Raw genomic sequence first — 15,664 nt, 5'->3', positions numbered from 1 at the left:
CGGCGCGATCTGCAGATCTAGCTTACCAAATCGGCGATTCAAAGCAATCCCATCGAGATGAATTCCTACGCAGACGCGGCTAAAATGGCCAACCCCTCCACCCATATGGACGAGGCATCGGAGAACTTCATTAAGGAATTCTCCACAAAAACAGCAGAGATAAAGGAGACCTACCCCAAACTATCAATAGGCCTCAAAGACATCTCCAAATACTGCGAGACCATATTGAACATGACTGCGCTCTCAACCTAGGAGAAGAACAACGGATTCTACCCAATTACACTCGAATTCCCCAAAATGGATCTCAAGGGGTTAGAAGAAATGAGAAAAACACTCTCAAACTACGATATCCCAATCGACAAGATATACATAGGCAAAGGAACTAGAAAAATGATCCACCTGATGATTAAAAACGAACAATCTCTCCTAAATATCATTAGAGATAGAAGCAAATTGGGAACCTTCATCACCTCCAGTAGAGACTTCCACGTCCTCACAGGAAGAGTAAGAATTCCCAGAGAAAAGGCAGGAATAGTGGACGCCCTCATCAAAACTGCCTTTGCAGAAGAAATACCCTATGCAATATACAATACTATATACTCCACCGACCACCTCATAGTATTCGGTCTAATAGAATGCAAAATAGGCGATCAAATGAAATCTGGCCAACACATTACAGAAATCGCAAACTTTACCATCAGAACGGCCACCAAAACCTACTCCTCACAAAAGAAAAACAAGAAAGTAGAGACAAACAACACGGAGGAACCATTAGAAGATGAGATGACAGATCCTCCTAACACCCAAACAAACAACCCAGCAAACAATCAGTCTGATAAACAATCAACACAAGAGAAAAAAGCCCAAGCAAAAAAGTCATCTCAACCTCTTCCCCCCAAAAACCCAGCAGAATCTCAATCTGTCAAACCCACCACAACCACTACCACAACATCCAACGCCATCCAAAAAGACAATGCCAACAAAACAAGCACTAACATCCATTCATCCTCGGAAAACAGAGAGAAGACACTAAACATCCCTCCATCACATAAACGCAAGAACGAGGAAATCCACTCAAACAATGAAGTCACCCAACTCTCACCAACAATAAACAGAAGCAACCCTTACATCCCATCCACCCCTAAGACACCTGTCAAAAAAGAAAGGAAAGGAATCATTGAGAGCTTCATAGAGAGTATCTACCCTTCACCATCCAAACCGCAGCTAAACGACTCCCAAGAGGAGATCGATATCATCTCATAATGGTAGTAATCAAAATCAACCAATGGAATGTCAGAGGTTGGGGCACTGACACCTCCTTCAAAAACAAAACAGACTTTATCAAATCCCAATCCCCCCCAAACTCATTGGCACTAACCATAGTCAATGAACTCAACGCCGACGCAACACAAGCACACCAGCTATTCCCTGGCTCCATCATTAGCGCAACCAAAAGAGGCAACGGAATAGGAATACTAAACCACAACAACCAAAACATAAAACTCTCACCAATATTCATAATAGAAGGTAGACTAATAATATCAGACATTCTAATAAAAGATACCACAACGAGAATCTTGGCCATATACGCCCCGGCCCAACCTGATAAAAGAAAAATACTAGCTTCAACACTAAACAAACACTTCAACAACCAATACCACAACCTAACGTCTAACCCTAAAAAAAACATCGACATCATAGCAGGCGACTTCAATTGTTTAGACTTCAATGACAATCACACATCAAATGATGACCAAGGCAACTTGACAACACAATCCCCAGATGAGATGGCCACAGTAATCGAAGCCATCAGAATTTCAAATAACCTAATGGATATGGACCAACTAAATAAAAGACCCACCTTCTCAAGAACGATACACAACACAAACAATAACCTCACAAGAATCTTGGAAAGGAGACTAGACAGAATATACCTTAACAATAGCATAATCAACTACAGCCAATTATACTTAAGGAACCTAATCCCCCCAAAAATTAATGACATACCTCTATCAGATCACAACTTCCTATCAACCACCTTCACTCTACCCAACATACAGATGAACAAGCGCAGATGGAGATTAAAAAAATCCTCAATCCTCTCAAGCATAATGCTTAAGAAAATAGACTTCCTACTTAACGATTATTCAAGGGAGCTGTCATCCAACCATAACTCTATTTCCTTCTCTCAACTCAACAGCTTACTAAACAAAATAAAACAACTATACACAGAATTTCAAAAACAAAATGACTACAACAATAAGGCAAACATCAAAAATCTAATCTCCCTACTAGAGACAGAATTTAAAGACCAAGCCTTCGCAACCCTTTCAGCAATAAATGAATCTAAAAAAAGAGAAGAACAACTTAAACAAGAATTGAACAACTATTGCGAAGAAACCTCACTCAAGTACATCTCCGCGAGAATCAAGAAAAGACACAATGATTTCACCATCAACGCAGTAAAAGATGCACAAGGTAGAACAATCAACAAACAGGAATTGATCGAAGAAGAATACGTAAAATATTACTCAAATCTTTATGACTACAAAGAAGATGACCCACCATCTCATTATGAAATGTTGGAAAATTGGACAGTGACCAGGGACTCAACATGGGACAACCTTGAAAATGAATTCACATCACAAGAGATCCTAGAAGTAATAAAACAATTGAACCCACACAAATCTCCAGGCCCAGATGGAATTCCAAACTTATTCTACATAACACACAAAGAAAAACTAGCTCCAATACTGGCCTCAGCATTCAACGACACTCTAAGAAATCCTCATCTAATTAGCAAAAATTACAAAGAAGGCCTCATTATCACGATACCTAAAAAGGGAGACCCCGAACTAATCAAAAACAGAAGACCAATTACACTGGCTAACTGGATATATAAAATCCACTCAAAGCTAATAAACAATAGAATAATCCCAATACTAACGAAAGTGATCAACCACAATCAAAAAGGTTTCGTACCAGGCAGATTCATTCTAGATAATATCATATCAATGAACGAATTAATCAACTATTGTAATGATAAAAGAATTAACGGAATAATTACACTATATGATTTCGAAAAAGCTTTTGACTCGATCTCACACGGTTCAATACTTAGATCACTACAACACATCAACATTCCAACCAATATAATCAACCTGATAATGAATCTACTCACCAAATCTGAAGCAAGAATTGAAATTACTATACCCTTTGAGATCAAAAGAGGAGTTAAACAAGGAGATCCACTATCACCCACACTGTTCGTCCTTGTAATAGAGGCTTTAGCTAGAAAAATTTTACAAGATGATCGAATTACTGGCCTTCCTCTAAACAACAGCAACCACAGAGAGAAATTCCAAAGCTTTGCAGACGACTCGGCTTCAATGGTCCCAGACTCTCAACAACTTGAATTAGTACTACAACACTTCAATTCATTTTGCAAAGCCACTTCCTCAAAACTAAACATCGACAAATCTTCATCAATTCTTATAGGCAACCCAGACAATACCAACCAAAGAATTCCAATATCTACAAATCCAGAAAGATACTTGGGATACTTCTTCACAGGTAAAGGGATAACAAGAAAAATGCCAGAAATATTAAACACAATAAGATCATCCTTAGTACTATGGAAAACCACTGACTCAACAATAAAAACCAAAACCAACATCCTCAAAGCATTCGCACTCTCTAAATTAACCTACTATTCATATGTAGAGAACTTTAAGGAAGAGGAATTAAACCAAATCAATAAATTAGTCGAATGGTTTTTATCGGCACCAAACAACAAAAATGCTAGTGGATTTCAAGTTATTAATTTAATGAGAACCAAAAGAGCAAGATACCCACTAAAAGTAGGGGGCTGGAACATTTGGAATATAGAATTGAGACAACTGGCGCAGAAACTTTGGATCATAAACCAGTTCATCCTAGCACTAGAAACCAAACAAACAAACTCATCTCATCACAAAAGCTGGGAATATCAGATCCAAAAAAACAAATTCACATCCAGATACCTAAAAGAAAACTTAGACGAATGGAACAAAATAAGAATAAAAAAAGCAATCTTCAACAATAATCTCACATCCATAAAAAACGAAAATGGACAACCACTTTCACTGGCAGAATGGTATACCACAATTCAAGACCAAAATCCAACCATCCCTAAAACGGAATTCCAATCATCTCTAAACTTAAGAGGCTACAGCTATAATCAACTCTTCAACAACATACTGAAGATAAAAGACCCTAAAACAAGAGACACAATGTTTAGATTCCATGCCAGATGCCTTCCAATAAACTATCTTCACAACAAACAATGCCCACTCTGCAAAGAAGATATGAGCAAAGACCCATACGGTCACCTGTTCTTCTCATGCAAGAAAACAAAACAATTCATAAAAATAAATAAACTCAAAAATTTCATCTATATTACCACAGGCAAAGGTAAAAACTGGCACCATACAAGAATTAGGCAAAATAACAATTTCATTAATAGAATAACTCCAAAATTATCACCGACAGCCAAAAAAGATCAAAAAGTGAATGCAGATTACGCCAACCACAGATTCCACAAAGAATACTTTGAATGGAACTATAAAGCAATAGACTATGATCTAACCAGATCATTCGCATATAGAAACCTAATGGCCCTTATCCTCCACAACATTTGGATTTGGATTTGCAATCAAATATACAGTGAAGATCCTTTAACAAATGAATCATTATCATACAGCTCCCTTCTAAAGAAATGGCACAAATTGGCCACTCTAGAATACATCAAAAAAGCAAAAGATCTGAAAAACTTATCAGCAAAAGACCATAATAATTTCAAAGATCCTAAGATCCTTCTCACCTCAACGATCAAGCTAAGAAAAACAACAGCTAATTACTATTGTATTCCAGAATCATCTCTCCCAAATATTATATCTTTTGATCAATTCATATGATTAAAATAACCCTTCAGCTTAAATGATAAGCCTATAAATAAATATTAAATAAAAACTCGTATTAACACAGATGGACATATATCAATCTTGTTAATCCAATATTAAAAAAAAAAAAAAAAAAAATTAATAATACTAATAATAATAAGAATAATAATGAATAACAATTAAACAATAATAATTAAAATAATAATTAAAATAATTTATTTTGTTTTTATATATTTTAGAGTTTTCGTTGGAAACTCCTCGATCGAAAATTATAAAAACTGAAAAAAATGAAAAAAATAAAGTTAGTTTTGATTCACGCTTTACAGCATTCATATAATATTAATTGTGTGTTCCTTTATTTATAATGATCAATATTGGCTTACATTAAACTAGTTAAAAAGGAAAAAATGATGTTTCTATATAGAATTAACCATTTAGAATATACTCTTGCACTAATTAGAAAGACTATTAATAGTAATGGCTTAAGTAATGACAGTAACAACCACAATTTTTTTTTGTTTTGAGTTTTGAAATTTCATAGGATTTTTGTTCAATCATCTCTCTCTTTTATCACTATAAATTGAAAACATATCATTATTATTATTATTTAATAGTGATTGTAATTTTAATGATGATGATGATATAATGCTATCATCATCATCATCATCATCATCATCATCATCATCATCATCATCATCATCATCATCATCATCATCATCATCATCATCATCATCATCATCATCATCAATTGATTCAATGAACGTTTAATGAAGTTTTTAAAATTAAAATCATTCATAGACTCTCGAAATTAAGGTTGTATAAAAAATAGTAATGATTTCATTTTATACACTCTAACGACGATGAAACTACATGATAAATCAAAACTTCCATGGGTTCGCAGTGGGTCTACCAATTATTTGTCCAGTGAAATATTGAATATATCAATTTGCACAAAATCTTTACAAACAATTGTGGACCTCTATTTACTGTGTCACAAGCGGTCAAGTAATAAAATTAAAAAAATAATAGTAAAAATGATCGTTTTTAGCAAAAAAAAAAAAAAAAAATTTTAAGATATTCACACCCCTTGTTTTACCCCAAAAAATATTTTTTCATTTTTAATTTTTTTTTTTTTTTTTTTTTAATCCTCTTTACCATTTTTATTTGTGTATAAAAATATATTTTAAATCTTTTTTTTTTTTTTTTTTTTTTTTTTTTTTTTTTTTTTTTGTCCACTCATTCCAGGTCAACAAAAAAAAAAAAAAAAAAACTTTTTACTGGTTTCAATTCTATCGATATGTCCAATCATCAATTCTACACCAAAGGCCAACAGGATTGGATTCCAACCTTGATTCAAGTATATGATGGGCTTCTTAAATGAATTATCAAAAGATATTGAGCCAATTCAAACATATAATAATAATATTGAAAATTAAATGAAAAATTTTAAGGTTGAGACGGAAGATTGGACGAAAAAAAATTTTAACCTTGACATGGAAGATTGGTCGAGATGGTTAAGACAATAGATTTAGGCTCTATCCTCCGGGGTCGTGGGTTCGAGTCCCTCATCTTCCACATTGTTTTTGGGAAATATATTTTTTACGAAAAAAACGAAAAAAAAACCGAAAAAACAAAGAAATAAACGAGAATTTATACATATAATAAATAAATCACTGTTATATCTTCACCGCCACATTCATTCCTCTTAATTTTACCCTTTTTTTGCTCATTAAAGCAAGGGCTATCGTCCTATATACTTTTCAACAATGGCTGATGATCACTCAACTGAATTACAGTTAAATCATACAGATAACAACACGACCAATACAAATAATACCTCCACAACCTCAACAACAAAAAATAAAAGTGCAAAAATCGACACACCTAAAAAACAAACCCCAACAAACCAACTCTCACTAAACAAAGGACTTGATAATCAATTAGATATCATTGCACCTCCATCAATCACAAGACCACTCTCTTTCTTAGAAAAAAACAATAACACCATCAACATTAAGTGTTACTTTAATCAACCACACATCCGTGAAGAATTAACCTCAAAAGATGACACAAGAATTCAACAAATTCACAAAAACATTCACAAACTCTTCGAAGATATACTGTCGCCATCAGCATTCAAAATAATTGGTGCAACTGCCTTCGTAAATTGCAACGTTGATAAATTAACTTCAATAATCAACCTTCAAAACCAACTTGCACTAAATATCGACAAACTCAACTATAGATTCGATATATCATCAAATGATTATGCAATCATTAAAACATTCATTAAAACGTACTCACCCAAACATGCAAACGATGCAATTACAAACAACCTCACTAAATTCACCAGTTGTACATCAATTGAATCATTTACTGTCACATACTCATATGCTGTTGCGTTTAAAAGCTACATTATAACATATCATCTAATTGATCACACACACAACATTGTTGATCAAAAGATCGAACAACCATCTGGTATCACAAGATATATCAAAGCTGCAACACGTAGTGTCACTAAACACAAAATTCAACATGCAAAAAATGCAGATATGGCAACAACTATAAAAAATGCCATCACAAACCCAAACATGAACAAAAACAATCAACCACCAAAAAACAACATTAACACCCCACCAATCAACGAAATTGCAAATTCCAATCGCAATAATAACTCACTTCAAAATAGTGGTTCAAAAGCTATACTAAATGAATCACTTGATATTAACAATCAATCCCAAAACAATAATGAAATTTCACACAAAAGTGATTCTTCAAATAATAATAACGGGAAAAACTCATTATCAATGAGCAATCCAACCGATCCAACAATTGTACCACAAAAACCTCTACAATCTCAACCAAACAAACCAAGTGCACCAACTCCAAATACAATAAATACAAGAAGAAGCAGCAATGCCCTGACTACACAACCAGTCAATACTGGTGCTGCCAAACCTAGTAAGGTATGAGCTCAAAAATCAACTTTATAACATGGAATTGTAGAGGATTCACTGAAAACCCAAACAATCAACACAATTCCTACCAAAAAGCTGTTGACACACTACAACTACTTATATCAAAACTTCCACCTCGTCCAACAATCTCAATACTCACTGAACTCAATTCATCACCATTACAACTTAAACATGATTTTCCCGATCACATCATCTCTGTCACCAAACGAGGAAATGGTGTAATCATCATTAACCATAACCCAAACACACTCAAACTCAAACACATATCAACAATTGATGGTAGAGCTATTTTAGCAGACGTTATATTTCCAAATCAATTACCAATTGGTATTCTTGGAATTTACGCACCAGCATCAAATAATACCATCAAAAAGAATTCATATGCAACTTCACTACAAACACTTCTCCACAACCACTCAACAAACCCAATACCAAACCAATCCCAACATGTATCTATTATCGCAGGAGATTTCAACTGTATCCACAACGACAATTCACTATTAGATGATATTATCCAATCCTACACATACCAACACCATCTAATTGATCAAGGTGAATTTAAAAACACTCCAACTCATACACATGGCAACAGATTAGATAGAATATATACTCAATACAATAGAATAGACCCTGAAAATATATATACACAAGTCCACCAAATTCCATCTTCATTATCAGATCATAATCCAATATCAACAACAATTTCTTCACCTTTTCAAATAAATAAACATAAGAAAAGATGGATATTATCACCTGGTACTGCAAATGACCATGAAGCAATCAATATTATCAATCATTTAATAACTAATCACAATAACACATCAATCAATCAATTTACAAACTGGTCAAAAGTAAAATCAAAAATTATAAAAACTCTAAAAAACTATCAATATAACAAAGACAAACAAACTCAACGTGCAAAACAAATACTATTAGAAAAAGCAGCAAAATTCAAACATCTTGAAGAACAATGCATCGCTGAATACAATATTATATGTAACAAAAACAAACTACATCAAAACCACACAAACATATTAAAAAAACATATAAATGGAGAAATACCTAGCAAGTATCTATCAGCAATACTAAACAAAAGATCAAAAGATGCAAAAATTGAATCAATCCAATATGGTAACATCATTACATCCGACCCCGACCAAATTGAAAATGCGTTTGTTGAATTCTACACAAATCTATATAGCTTACAAATATGTTGTCCAATTACTCACCAGCTCATGCTAAACACATGGCCCATCATAAAAAATGAATATTGGAATGGTTTAGACTCACCATTTATACAAGATGAAGTTGAAGCTGCAATTAAAACCTGTAACCCCAACAAATCACCCGGTCCAGATGGCGTTACAAATGCATTCTACATTAATCATTTAAACCAAGTTAAACCAATTCTCACTACATTATTCAACGATATACTAGAAAATCCTCACCACATCACAACAGAATTCACCGAAGGTCTTATACACACAATATACAAGAAAGGCAACCCGTTACTCATATCAAATCGTCGTCCCATTACACTTCTAAACACTGATTACAAGATCCTCTCAAAAGTAATCAATGCACGTCTTCTGAGAATACTTCCTTTCATCATCAACAACAACCAAACTGGTTTCGTACCCCACAGATTCATCATAGACAACATCATCAACATCAATGATTTAATCAACTACCTCAAATCTAAAAACCTCCCTGGTATCATCACACTATTTGACTTCTTTAAAGCATTTGATTCTATCTCTCACGATAGTATTAAAAGAACATTAATTCATATTGGTATACCAATAAAATTAATAAATTTAATCCACAAGCTATTATCTGACTCACAAGCAAAAATTTCAATTAATGGTAAAACAACCAGAAAATTCGATATTAAAAGAGGTGTAAAACAAGGTGTAAAACAAGCCACTTTATTTGTAATTGTAATTGAAATATTAGCAAGAACAATAAATGCAGACAATTCAATAATTGGTTTACCAATTTCACCCAATCCACAAATTAAAATCAAATTTACCCAATTTGCAGACGACTCTACAACATACAACATCAACTACGAACAACAACAACAATCAATCAAACATTTCGATAATTTCTGCGCTTCAACATCATCATCATTAAATTTTGACAAAAGTGCAATAATAGAAATCAACCCCCACAAAATCACTGATAAACACATAATAAACAATACTCCACAATCAAAAAGAATACCAATAACCAAAAAAGATCAATCAGAAAGAGTCCTTAGCTATTTCTTTAATCATAATGGTTTACATATGGAAATTACCAGAAACAATGAAAACATTGAATAAATCATTAGTACTATGGAAAACTAGTGGCACAACATTAAAAACAAAAACAACCATCATAAACACCTACTCACTATCACCAATAACATATTTATCATACCTTGAAGAATTTACAAAAGATGAAGAAATTCAAATTAATAAATTAATCTCATGGTTTATGAATTCTCCCACAAATTCTGAATCACCAACTCTCAATGCCAATTCCATTGAAAATAACACATCAACCATCCATTCACGTGCAAAAATACCTTTGATGTGTTATGATAGATCATTAAAACCATTAAAAGAAGGTGGTTGGGGTATGTGGAATATACAATTACGACAAGTTGCTCAAAAGATTTGGATATACAACAGATTTTTACAAATGCATAAATCGGCAAATAATTCAATATACATGATAAGTTGGATGGATCAAATCATCAACAAATCAATCTCTTCTCCATACCTTATAAAAATCAAAAGAGAATGGGAAAACTATGCAACTCAAATTGGACATCTAAAAGATAAAGTTCAAATCCTACAACCAATATTAATAAAAAATCAAACCTCTCAAACATTAAACACAAATAATATTCCACTACCACCAACACTCAAAGAAATCTACTCGACAATACTCAACAATCACCAATGTAAATCAAAAGACTATATTGGCAAGAAATATTCAGATCTACTTCTTACTTCGCACCAACAATCAATACAACTATTATGGAAATACACATACGACCAACTATTTGTCAAAATTCAAAAATTAAAAGATCCAAAAGGGCGTGATACAATGCAAAGATTCCATGCTAGATGTCTTCCGATTAATCATCTACACAACAAAGTTTGCCCCATTTGCAACAATGAAATGAATAATGATCCCTATGGTCATTTGTTTTTCAATTGTCAGCACACAATCAACTTCATAAACCACGACAAATTAAAATATTTTATATATAAAAATTGCAATGGAAACAAAAACTGGTCACTAACAAAAAACCAAACAACAAAATTATACACACTCATTATAAACCACAAACAACAAAGCATTTAAACCAGATCCAACTATCAATATTAATTTTCATTTTGCAGAAAACGCACAATATAAAAAATACAGGTTCAACTGGAATTATATATACACAAATCTTGATCTAGTCAGAACACATGCATATTGGAACATAATCTCATTAGTTATTCACCAAATATGGATATGGTTATGCAAATCATTATTTGACATCTATATAACTCAATCAATTGACAATTGGGACAACCAAATAAACAACACAACACTAGATTATGATATATTAAAATCAAAATGGCACAAGTTAATAAGATTGGAATATTCAAGAACATTATCAAACTTTAACCAATACTCAATTAAAAACAACCTCACAAAAAGAAACCCAATGGTCCGAAACCATCAAAAAATTTAAAAAAGAATGGAGCATAAACACAAATGAATCAATTCCAACAATTACACCACCAATTAATTATTAATTACCTAATCTAAAATAACGTACCATTTTAAATTCACAAAAACTAAACGACCTAAAATAAATAAATAAAAATAACATACTAATTGTATACTACAATAGTTTATTTATATCAAAAAAAAAAAAAAAAAAAAAAAGTGAATTGTATGAAGAAATTAACTTGTAAGGTATATTGCATTCCTGAATCAGTACCAACCATATCTTATAATTTTATATCCTTCGACTAATTCATCAAATCAATTAAATTCTATATTTTAGTTTTATTTATTTAACTAATCTAAATCTCAAACAAATAGCTACATTTCAAAAAAAAAAAATTAAATTATAATTTTTTCTTTAAACCAAAATATTATTTGTTTTTTTTTAACTTAAAATTCACAAATAAACCTATTAATTACAGTCTATTCCTTTAATGGATAAACATTGATTAAAAAAAAAAAAATCTAAAAAAAAAAAAAAAAAAATCAAACATGAATGCAATTTTCATAACTGTAGATGTCTCCAAAACAGAATATTCTATCTTGGAGACAATAAAAAAAAAAATATTTATTTGTCTAAAAAAATGTTTAATTTAATATATTATTCTTTTTTTATATTTACTGAATTAAATAAAAAATCAAATTTTTTAAGTAATCTTTGATTACTGTTTTTAAATAAGTTAAAATTAAGTTTAGAGAGTATAAAATCTAGTGGGACTATATTTTGGTTTTGAATTTGTAAATCTAATGCACCTAATACCATATTGGCAGGTAATGGTTCATAACCCAATTTTAATGTAAAATCTTGTATCATTTGAACTCTTGAACATAGTCCTGCTTCACCTAAAACACCATAATTTGTACAAATCGATGGTAATCCAATTGATTTTCTATATGCTGACAATGAATCTATTACATAACATGAACTTGAATAACTACATTGACTATTTACACCAAATAAAGATGCAACCGATGATGCCATTATGAAATTAATTAATTTCCAATTTCTTTTAACTGATTGATTATGTAAATTAATTGCACCCATTGTTTTAGCACAATTTGAAATCTCCAAATTTTTAATTGTAATTTCTAAAGGATCTGGTGTTGTACAATATTCAACGGCGAAATGAAATATTGAATCAATATTAATTATATTTGAATTTTCTTTTAAAATTATATTTATTGTTTCTTCCATTGCATTTGTATTACCAACGTCAATACTTTTAAAAATGAAATTAATATGTTTATTTTTTTTAATTAATAATTCTAATTCCCATTTTAATTTTGATTTTGAAAGTATAATAATATTTTTAACACTTTCAGAATAATTAATTATCCATTTATAAATCTCTAAAACAAAACCTGATTGACCTGTAATTAAAATTGAATTACCTAAATATTTTTCTACAATTTTATAATTTTTTTTTGTAATCATTTCATTATGATTTTTTTCATATGAATTTGATTTAAATATATTATTTATAAATTTTGATTCCTTTTTAAATATTTCAAAATAAATTTCATTATTTTTAATTGTAAATTCTTTTTGCCACCAATTAATTTTAGAATTAATTAATTCGTTAATAACATTATAAATTGAATCAATTGAATTATTGTCAAAATCTATTGTAAATAATTCTAATTGAGGAATTTGATCAAAGTATCTTGAAACACCTATTACTGATGATGATAAATAATTTTCACCTTTTATATCTTTTGCTAATAAAACATGTTTACATTTACTATTTAATTTCATTATCATTTGATTAATTTGAATATATTCAAAAGTTATTTCATTAAAATTTTCAATTAAAAGTTTATCAATTGTTTTTATAAAATAAATTATTGATTTATCGGTTATTAATTTTTCATTTATTTCATTAATTTTTGAAATTTGATAAATTGATTTATAATTTTCATTATTTTTATAAATCAATTTAAAGTCAATATTATTATTATTACCAAATATTATTATATTTTCAAATAATAAATTATTTAATATTTGTTCTGAATCATTAGAGATTGAAATATTTTTAAATAATTGTATATTTTGTTTTTGTGTATGAATTAACAATAATGGTGTTGAATCATCTAAAAAAATTACAAAATCATTACAATAATTACATTCAATTAATAATTTTTCTAAATTATTTTTGTTAAATGAAATTTTTGATTTAAATTCCATTAATAATAAATGACCATTTGGAGTTAATAATTGATTTATTTGTAATAGTAATGATTTTAAATTATTTTCATTTAAATTTAAATTTGATATTATTATAAAATCATAATATGATTCAATGTTATTTTCTCCATTTTTAAATTGATCTTTAACTAAATTAAAATCTTTTATAACTATACATATATTATTTAAATTATTTTCTTTAAAAATTTTATCAAATTTAATTGGTATACTGTTTTTTGGTGGATTTTTATTGTTTATTGTATATTCAATATCAATTTGGAAATTTGGAAATTTTCCAAATAATGAATTTATCTTTTCTAAAATAATTGTTGTTGAATTTATTTCTCCTTGAAAATCTAATATTCTAAATAATATTTTTTCATTTAAAATTGGTTTTATTACTTCTTTTACAATATTTGAAATAATTTGATTTTGAATTGTAATGAAATCATTGTAATTTGATGTTGAACCATCTTGGTAATTTAGAAAATGATTTAAATCATTGATTTTATTTTGATATTTTGATTTAAATTTTAATGGTGATTTAATTAATGAATTCAATGGTTGTTGATAAACTGAATACATATGATCATTTGGTGGTTCAATTGATATTGGTTTAATAGATGTTAATGATTTATATTCAACTCTATCAATATCAAATAATAAAGTTCCATCTGGTAATAAAACTTTTACAGATGCTGAATATGAATTTGAGGAAATTGTTTTTGATGAAATTAATTTTGAATAAATATAAATTTCTGAAATTAATTGATCCTTATCTTTTGGTAGATTGTTTGGTGAATAATATTTAAGTCCTTCAATTTTATTAAAATTCAATTTACATTTTCTATCAACCAATATTAACATACCACTTAAAAATATATTAAATAAAGGTTTATTAAAAAATAAATTTTGGTTTTGACATCCTTCCAATGATACAACTAGTAAAGAACAATTATCACCAATTAAACAATCTTTAATATTGTTATTAAAAATTCCATTATATTTTAATCCAGTTTTTTCATCTATAAAATTTATAAATTCATCTTTTGAAACTTTTGTAAAATTACAAATTTTAGATTTCAAATTTTCAATATAATCTACTTCTTTTTCATTAAAATTATAATTATTATTAGTTGATAGTAAGAAATTTCCTTTTGAAAATTGATTCCATTGGTTTGTTTTATTATCTTTAAAATTGAATTTTATTTCATATTCTTTTGAATTAATTTCAATGATTTCTGTTTGCAAATAAAATTTTTCCAATTCATTATCTATTATAAATGGTGGTTTAAATTCAAAGATTGGTATTATTAAATCAGTATTTTGAAATATCTTTATTAATTCTTCAATTAAATAAGTTGATGGATAATAATTATTTTTCCCATTTAATGTATTATCTTTTAGTAAATCTAAATTAATATTATAAATTCTTTGATTTTCCATTATTTTTTATTATTTTAAGTTATTATTAAATCAATTTAAAAAAATTTTATTTATAGGAAAAAAAAAAAAAAAAAAAAAAAAAAAAAGGTATTAAAAATAAAAAATATAATTAATAATAATATTAATAATAATTTTTAATAAAAAAAAAACAGTTTTTTATCTCTTATTAAAATTATGTTGTGTGAAAACAGTATTCATACTGTGTGTAGTGTGCCAAAGTAGTTAGAGTTAAAAAAAAAAAAAAAAAAAAAACACAAACACAAAGGAAAAAGTGTGTTACAAGTAAATAAAAAAATACCACCATTACAATTATATTTCAAATTTTGTTTTTGGGT

General features: G+C 29.3%; 6 protein-coding genes and 1 non-coding gene across 7 annotated transcripts; 6 read left to right on the top strand and 1 right to left on the bottom strand.

The window, feature by feature from the left end:
- Nucleotides 1-321: 321 nt before the first annotated feature.
- DDB_G0291692 (hypothetical protein) lies at nt 322-1,263 on the top strand (the record flags this gene model as incomplete). The annotated part of the gene is made up of 1 exon (XM_630241.1): nt 322-1,263. One exon carries the CDS (start codon nt 322-324, stop codon nt 1,261-1,263), a length of 942 nt encoding a protein of 313 aa, XP_635333.1.
- Nucleotides 1,264-1,787: 524 nt separating this feature from the next.
- DDB_G0291620 (hypothetical protein) lies at nt 1,788-4,955 on the top strand (the record flags this gene model as incomplete). The annotated part of the gene is made up of 1 exon (XM_630240.1): nt 1,788-4,955. The coding sequence occupies one exon, from the start codon at nt 1,788-1,790 to the stop codon at nt 4,953-4,955; it is 3,168 nt and encodes a 1,055-aa protein (XP_635332.1).
- A 272-nt stretch (nt 4,956-5,227) lies between these two features.
- On the top strand, nt 5,228-5,708 carry DDB_G0291690 (hypothetical protein; the record flags this gene model as incomplete). The annotated part of the gene is made up of 2 exons (XM_630239.1): nt 5,228-5,241; nt 5,555-5,708. The coding sequence occupies 2 exons, from the start codon at nt 5,228-5,230 to the stop codon at nt 5,706-5,708; spliced, it is 168 nt and encodes a 55-aa protein (XP_635331.1).
- A 102-nt stretch (nt 5,709-5,810) lies between these two features.
- Nucleotides 5,811-10,248, top strand: DDB_G0291688 (hypothetical protein; the record flags this gene model as incomplete). The annotated part of the gene is made up of 4 exons (XM_630238.1): nt 5,811-5,833; nt 6,186-6,297; nt 6,737-7,709; nt 7,952-10,248. 4 exons carry the CDS (start codon nt 5,811-5,813, stop codon nt 10,246-10,248), a joined length of 3,405 nt encoding a protein of 1,134 aa, XP_635330.1.
- Nucleotides 6,436-6,515, top strand: tRNA-Leu-UAG-3. The gene has a single exon. It is a non-coding gene; the product is annotated as a tRNA-Leu (tRNA).
- A 154-nt stretch (nt 10,249-10,402) lies between the features above and the next one.
- On the top strand, nt 10,403-11,724 carry DDB_G0291686 (hypothetical protein; the record flags this gene model as incomplete). Its single annotated transcript, XM_630237.1, has 2 exons — nt 10,403-11,114; nt 11,561-11,724. 2 exons carry the CDS (start codon nt 10,403-10,405, stop codon nt 11,722-11,724), a joined length of 876 nt encoding a protein of 291 aa, XP_635329.1.
- Nucleotides 11,725-12,299: 575 nt separating this feature from the next.
- Nucleotides 12,300-15,329, bottom strand: DDB_G0291604 (beta-ketoacyl synthase family protein; the record flags this gene model as incomplete). The annotated part of the gene is made up of 1 exon (XM_630236.1): nt 12,300-15,329. The coding sequence occupies one exon, from the start codon at nt 15,327-15,329 to the stop codon at nt 12,300-12,302; it is 3,030 nt and encodes a 1,009-aa protein (XP_635328.1).
- Nucleotides 15,330-15,664: the final 335 nt, after the last annotated feature.

This window comes from Dictyostelium discoideum (assembly GCF_000004695.1).
Source record: "Dictyostelium discoideum AX4 chromosome 6 chromosome, whole genome shotgun sequence".
NCBI lineage: Eukaryota > Evosea > Eumycetozoa > Dictyosteliales > Dictyosteliaceae > Dictyostelium > Dictyostelium discoideum.
This window is presented reverse-complemented; position numbering and strand designations above follow the sequence as displayed.